This window comes from Opisthorchis viverrini (genome assembly GCF_000715545.1).
Source record: "Opisthorchis viverrini unplaced genomic scaffold opera_v5_485, whole genome shotgun sequence".
Classification (NCBI taxonomy): Eukaryota; Metazoa; Platyhelminthes; class Trematoda; order Opisthorchiida; family Opisthorchiidae; genus Opisthorchis; species Opisthorchis viverrini.
In genome coordinates, this window is record NW_008752135.1 from 285,169 (window position 1) to 293,174 (window position 8,006).

At 47.6% G+C, this 8,006-nt stretch overlaps 1 protein-coding gene across 1 annotated transcript in view; it reads left to right on the forward strand.

Annotated features, from left to right (window-relative positions):
* T265_11299 (hypothetical protein) overlaps window positions 1–8,006 on the forward strand; it is a gene marked incomplete at both ends in the record, with an annotated part of 36,396 nt that overhangs the window by 26,684 nt on the left and 1,706 nt on the right. The window contains one exon of the mRNA XM_009177920.1: window positions 2,098–2,271. Coding sequence (XP_009176184.1) covers window positions 2,098–2,271 — 174 coding nt within the window. The remainder of the gene's footprint in view (window positions 1–2,097; window positions 2,272–8,006) is intronic.

The window sequence follows — 8,006 nt, forward strand, 5'->3', positions numbered from 1 at the left end:
AGTCGCGCCCTCAATGGCGCTCATGCATCAAAGCGATTGCATGCAATGCATAGCTCCTTTTCCACCCCCTCCCACTTGACAGCCCACTGACAGTGCTGGATTTATGCACCAATTTACCAGCTCGCGCGTGCAATGCGCAGCTACCTACCCCCCTCCCCCAATCATCGGTGAACGAAACTGTGGCAGCTACAACCAGTGTACGACGAGTACGCGGTTCTTACAGCTGGCAATGATGATGATGATGATAGCAGTCTTAGCGATGGCCCGAAGTATGCAGACCGGTGCGAACGCGTGCGCGCGCTTCAGAGTGATGAAGGCACCATTTAGCACCGTTAGGGGCCTGTGTGCAGCGTATGCTTGCCTGTACACCAGGCAAATTCTTGAGTTGAATGAAGTTGAGTTTCGTGGCTGCTTAGCCCATACTGCTGGCCCTTGACTCTGTTCCTCCTACTACGGTGGCTTAACATTGCTGTGAATGGATCATTCAAAATGAAATCAACTGTATCTTGGCGGAATGGCGAGATTTGCTTCAAGGTTGCGCTGAAGCTTTCTCGTCGGGAAGATGAGCGAAGGGCTAGAAGTGTTTGGTTCTGACCCCTCTCATGGTTTGCCCCTGGGTCATTTGCCCGTAGCCGTTCGTCGTACGCTTTTCCATTCGAAGTGACCTTCCGGGCATGCAGCCGAAAATTTTAACGCTGTGTGACCAACCGTACTTTTGTTTGGATATCCGACGATGGATTAATCTTCTTTCCATATCTTTGTTTCTCTGAAAGAACGAGGTCTCCGAAATTCTGAAATTCTAAAGTAGAATTTTAAGCGTGTACTCTAAACTTAATGTGTGGGGATCAGTCACTGTGGTCACCGTTACAGCTCAAACGTATCAGCTGAACATCTAGTGCTTCTCAAGGTGTGAGTGTAGCTCCGTCAACCTACTGCATAACGTGCGCGTATGATTTGCTCGCCATGTAGTGAAGTTCCATGGTCAGATCGGTTACCACGCCGTTCTGGTGAAGGTAGTCGCAGAAGCGATACTTGCTTCTTGAAAGCTGTGAGTGCATCACCGTGGAAGAAACCCATGTTTCCACAAGACAAAAAAATACGCTATCGACATAGTATTGTGAAATACTATGGCTGACAACATTTCATGTTCACTGACGGGCGTGATATGAGGGTTGTCCTAGGCTTGACTTCATAGTGACGTCAACTTCAGTTACCGTTTATGTGTACGTGACTGTCACCTTATATCGAGTGTGTGAGTGATAGAGTACCCTCGCTGTCGTCCGTAAAAGTGCCACCTTCCTCATAGTGACGTCAACTTCAGTTACCGTCTATGTGTATGTGACTGTCAAACCTACGTCAAACCTATGTGAGTCTTAAGTGGATCGCCAATGGGTTGGGTTGTCCGTTTTTTCTCACGGCTGTCAAATTTGTTTGCGTTGCATGTGCCACCATATTATTGTCTAGTTCGTTGAATTATATTTTGTTTTTCGAATGATCTGCCTAAACCCCTGGACTTTCCAGAGTGCTAGAAGTGACTGTCTGTGACCGCGTTGCACGGATCAAAATGGCGACGACTGGCCATATTTGTGTGCTTTATGGGGCACCAGGCCATCCTCATATATTATGCATCCCAACTGTTAAGTTGTCTCCGCGTAGTCTGACGTGGTTTACCAGTTGGACATGCCGATCGTTTCCGACCTGCCCCCTACTGCGAGATGGTCCAAGTGGTTAGAGCGCGAAATTACTGACCGGAAGGTCCGTGGTTCGAACCCGATCTCTGCCACCCGACTTCCCCTGTCTAGGCTTTGGCAACCTGGCATTACCCCCAGCCCTCGTGCTACCTTCTGGTGGCATGGCAGTTAGGCACCGAAAGGATGCCACAGATGAACGATACGATTCCTACTGCTCCCTCTAGTATTATTCCTTCGGGTTCTTATCGGGCATAGGGCGTTCAGGTGGATGTCCATTTGGCTCATCGCAAACCGTATGTGGCATAGCTAATTGTGTGCGCGGTTACATAGTCGTAATTTGATGTGACAAACCAATCCGAAAACAGCTATTAGCTAACAATGAATTCCGCTCTTCACCTCTACACAGCACCCTGATGCGGACAGCCTATACGTGGAAGAGGTAGATTTTGGTCCCACCTTGGGTCATCGCACAGTCATCAGTGGGCTGGCTGGCCTCTATCCACTTGAGCTGCTCCAAGGTAGGTGTGGTGCGTTCGTGACCAATCTGAAACCTGTGCGAATGCGGGGACTGGAATCTCAGGTGAGTCGTCCTAAGCACTATATTGTTTAACTTTTTTCAATTTACTACCCATTGCTTTACTAATTTCTTGCTACTAGTTGTCGCTCTGCCATTGCCTACTTTGTCAGTTGCTGTATCACTCATCCATATAGTTTACTGCACACATTTCACTACGAATAACCATCCATAACAATTTCGTACGGACGGATGTGTCCGGTCGTTTTTTCCAGTCAATATGATCGATTGGCCACAAAGAGCACTATGATCAACTGCAGACGATACATCTTTACTCATTACACTAGCCCATCATTCAGTAAATGCGCAGTTGTGCTACAGTTCCATGCACCGTTGCACTTCCATAAACCTTATTGCCAAGCTTTCGGTTTGTGGATAAGCATGGCGTGTCACTTGTTTCTAAATGCACATTCGTCGTTCTCGAGTTATCCAATGCGACACTGTCAGACCTTGGTACCGCACCACAGTTTAGCAGATAAACCCAAAACAACCGGTCCATCCAAGACGATAGTTATTCGTTTTTTGAAGAGAATGTTCAAATCAGTAACATAGTAGTGAGCGGTATTCTACAGACCTGCACTTTGATGAAACACTTATTAGATATCGATAACCTTCCCCAAGCTGGTCACCATGTTCAGCCGGGCCTATCCGCGAAAAATTCATTAACCTTATCGCGCAAAGACCTCTGTGTAGGTACACAAAGTACCTTTTTTGCCCTTATTACAAAGCATGCCCATCTTTTTCAATATTTACCTGGTTATTAGTTGTACGGAGGTTGATCAAATGCAGTTAAACAAACAGTTATTAGTTCAATGTGATCATCAGTACAGTTCATCACTCCTACAAGCATAAGAAGACTTTCTATAGAGGAAAATGTTGGTAGCTCAGGTAGCGTAGATGGTGGTCGTTGGCTTGTTCGCTGAGCTGGGCAATTTGATCGCAAACGTTTCATCACCAATCGAGGTGACATCATCAGTGTGTTATTGTGGAGCGTAGTAGCGCGTAGCGGTGGGTTGGTGGTTGTTGTGTGGCACAACCACCACCACGACCACCATAAGAAGACTTAACCCGTGAAAGGAGGATTAATGTAAATTGTGTCCTTGGCCCTTGTAGTCCTGACCGAAAGCTGCCACCTTGACATAGTGGTCGGGCTTGAGTGCTGCAATGATCCCGCGGGCTACACTGACTTGAACTTCGTTCCAAAAGGTGCAACCATTCCAAGGAAGACGAAGAGCAGCGAGACTCCGTACTACGAGTAAGCGTGCTACGTGTCTGGGGGTAAGTCATACTGTCCTCCGTGATAGGAGTGTGAAGGCAGTAAGGTGTTCCCCCAATGCGAATAGGATGTCCATATTTATGGAAGCAGTGGTGATGCCACCCCCCAAGGAAAGACTGGTAAGAATAGGTTAGCCCTGAAAGCGCTTGCTCCGATCACCCAACGGCTGACCGTGATCGACGACGCATTATTCAATACGGTCGAGATACTTTTGGGACCAAAGAGTCCGGTGACACTCAGAAGGCACTTGCTCTACGCAGCCGCATCAACAGTGAGACAGTGCTGCTTTACACCCGGGCGATCTTGGTTAGGCCAATCCCTTGCAGCCGAGTAGGTCAGACTATTGAGTTATGGGCTCCGGGATGGACCCCAGAGAAAACCCTACCGTCTGCTGTCCAGCGGCTCAGACTTATGAGTAAGACGCTACGTGCAGGGTCCTCAAACAAATCCCTACATCCTTCGGCTACCTTGTGGGTCAGACTTTTGAGTCAAAGGCTCAAGGCGGGGTACCTGAATCAAACCTCCTTTCTCGGACTGGGCAACCGAGAAGTATAATCTGGCCGCACATTTCACTGTCCACCGATGTCCCTCGCCCAATCCTTTCCCACCACAAGCAAACGTCTCTGGTTCATTTGGCTACCGGTTGTCTGACCGATGGGTCTTATGCTCCCTGCTAGCTATTAACAAAGTGTAAAGTGCGGATGTAATACTGGTTTGGATCGAAACCTAACCTCATGTTCTCGGATGAGCCGATTGAGGTAGAGACAAGTTTGTCTACCTGGGTAACTATCAGTCTCGTTGGTCTCGCGAAAAATGATATTTCTATCCGGGTTTGGGAAGGCTAGAGCAGCTTTCGTCAACGCTCATCACCTGTGGCGTAGGCGTGACATCGGCCTATCCGCTGCGGTGCGATCCATATTATTATACGGGTCGGAAATATGGTCGGTGCGCGCTATGGACTTTTCGTGTTTGGCCATCTATTTCTTCGGAGCGTTGCCCGAGTCCGATGGTGTTATATCTGCTGATTCGTCAATCTGTGGTATCTGCTGCTGACCCGCTCCGGTGCCTAGTATCGGAGAGAAAAGACTCACGGAAGGGAACACAACAGCTATATTCCAACAAAGCGGGTGCGAGAGCCTGAGTGCGTGCGAGTGCGAAAAGTACAACGGCCTCGTGCTTTTTATTGGTAGGACACTGTTTGAACTTGGTACAATGCTGACGCGACGTGCTGCATATCGCGGGGGCGTTGTCTGACCTTGATCAACGCTGACTCGCGCTGTCTAGGTTTGATGCAAGGCTGCGATGCGCTGCATATTGAGGGGACGTTGTCTGTCTGGTCAAATCTAGCGGAGCTGAGAATCTCGGTAGATTCCGGGCATTCAGTGGTTACTTTCAGGAAGCTGACCTTCCCGATAGATGGGAACACCGGATCAGTTATCCTGAAGTAGGTCGAATGGTTTTCGAAAGAAATATCTCTCCAACGACAGGTGAATCGACCACCCTCCATAAGTTGTGTTGGCTAGGCAATGTGCTGCGCATGCTAGCCGACCGACTTCCTCAGAGGGCTTATTTCACACAACGACTGGGAAGGGTATGAACGAGCCAGGAGAGGTCAAGCAATGACTTGGAAATGAAACGCGAAAGTCATTAACAGGCAACTCAGTTGCACTGGTCATTGCCGTTTCCCTTGATGGGGACCCCGAGACGTGATACATCCATGGTTAGAGACATTGTCAGATATGGCCCAGTCACGCCCCCAGTGACATTCGTGCATCCAAGCTGTTGCCTCCACTGCCGAGCTTCCCTCCCAATTCCCCAATAAAAAGTCCATTGGCAACTCTGTATTTAAGAATCAATTAAATAGGCTACCACTTTCAATGCGCAGCAATCAAGCCAGCTCTTCAAATCATCGGTGAACGAAACTATGGTAGCTAGGGCTACTGTACGACAAGTACACGGTTCTTAAACCCGTCAGTGATGACTTTGAGCCCTCGGAGTTAGTCACACTTTCTCTTTCCACAGTAAATGAATAGCCGAAGTGAAGACAACCGGATGATATTAGGTTGTGAGTGCCATGCTATTGGTTCAACTTCGAATACAGCAGCGTCAGAACGCTGGCTTTCTTGCAAGTCATTCACAATCCAAGTAATTTTTTCAACACTGGTGAGCAATCAATCGGCTGCGACTACAAGATTTGTGCTAAAATGTTTCTGGAAACGTTTTTCCATAACGACAGTGACGCATTAATGATCTATCTGGCGTTCTTGTCGATGATGGTGATGTACCCAACAATCCCTACACTGCCGGGATCCAATTAGCAGAATTTCGGCTTTCGAATGAATAGTTACCGTATTTGACGCAATGACCGCATTTCTTCACATTATTGTGGATGTTCGCTGACTGCTACTTTATGAAGCTTTCCGTCTGATTTGCCATTTTGAGTTGAGGGAGAACCTTCCGTTAATGAACGTTCATTCTCTATGGGTGTATCTGGTTAGCTCGCTTTGGAGCATGTTCTGATTCACAGATTTCCTGGTATTTCGCTAAGCAGAAGCGCTCCAGGAGTGATCGAACGATGCCCAAGCCGCAAGGTCTGAACGCCTCAGTCAGTGGCGTTAGAAGCTGCCCTCACCCTTGATGGATATTCCGGAACGGGACACAGACTGTTATTAACGCCGAAAGACGGTCCTCAAAGATCCTCAAAAGTGCTCCTGCATCCTTGTGATCATCTTCAGTGTGCAGCTCTCCGCACTACCATCATACTCAAACTATGACCTTTGACAAATGTATCCACAATAAACCAATAGTCATCGCATTCAGTACATGTGAGTCAACATCATCACCCACTTGTCGTCATTGATTAGAAAACCTTGAGAACCGAAACCATCAGCTGTTGATCATGTGGTAGTTGATCTACTCGCCGAGCTAACCAGATGCTATCTGAACATCTTACGGCTCACTGGAATCCTGAAGGGCACTCATCGGAGGACGAACAATAGGTATTCGCTTTGTCAAACCTAAAAATAAACTGCATGCAGTCTTATGACAAGTGCAAGCTAATTTCCGCTACTTAGCCTAGACGTACCCTGACTCGCTGAAAATAGGAAGGAAAAAGATTGTAGACAGTTGCGGGATTTGTACTGCTACCATCGGTTGAACACTTCTGTCGCGGCTCAGTTATTCTGGTTAGTTTGCACCAAACCAGTACTGAACTCACTTTGTTTTCGCTCTTATGGGAGCTCACTTGCAAAGCGTATTCTTGGCCGTGCCAGAGTTTAACCCCCCGACGTCTGACATGCGAACACTTCGCGCTATCTCGAGTTCTAGGTTTTTTGGACAGCCTTGCCGTACTGTCATTCACACGTTCTCATACTTGCACGCCTGGCGCGATTTTTCATAACCGTTTCATCGGTCCGCAACCTTACTACACACGACCGTCCTTTAGAGTAGTCCCAATCAGCCAATGGCTGCACTTGCTAACTTGGTTATAATTTGTCTCAAAGTACTCCGTCATAGTAAAACCGCGGTTTTGAATTTCGAACTTTCCACCCTAACTTGTTTACCCCTGAAAACTCGAATACGAAAGCTTGTTTAAATCGAGTGCTGTGTGCATATAAACTGCGTTCTCTTAGATATGCAGTCACTGAACATGCCATTTGCAATCCAGGGAGAGGAATTTGAAGTTGTGGGGGCGTTTGACCTATCTTGGAGGTTTGTATTAGTTCTAATCTAATGGTGACAGATACATGAATAGGTATCTGGTCGACTCTGGTCGCTTTTGCTAATTTGAGGCACCTATAGCGTCAAAGCGGTATGTCTCTGAATCTCCAGGGGCTTGTGTACCAGGCCAGTGTGTGGGTTGTTTTGTTGCATGGCTGAGATGTGGCCTATTCGAGCGGCGGAACTGAGACGTCTTCAGGTGTTCAACAATCGTTGTCTCAGAACCCTAGTTCTTGTGGGTTGGTGTCGGCGAATCCGTAATGAGGAATTTAGAAAGGGAGTTTTTGGTTGTGCAACGGTTACTTCCACTGAAGAATGTGTCCAGCAGCAAAAGCTGTGTTGGTTAGGCCATGTATTCGCGCATGTCGAAATACTGTTTGTCGAAGAGAGTGTTGTTTTCCGTGCCCACCTCAGAGTGGTGGAGTCAGGGCAATGGCTGATCCTTAACGTGGCAGAGGGGTATGGAATAGATTACGAAAAGTTTGGGTGCTGTCGGTGCTACTCACCTTCCAGGATCGGGACCGCGAGATCCTCACTGCTCCTGGTTGGAGATGCTGCAATACTTGGCTGCTAATTGATGTCAGTAGTACTTTTGCTGTCAGCTGCTATCCAGATTGCCTGAATGAGTGTCTGGAGGTGCATCTACGAACATATCCCTTATACATCAAGGAGAATCACTGGAGATTGTGGTAAAACTTTAAATACCCTGATAGTTGTATTAGCTCCGACGGAAGTGTGTCTGATG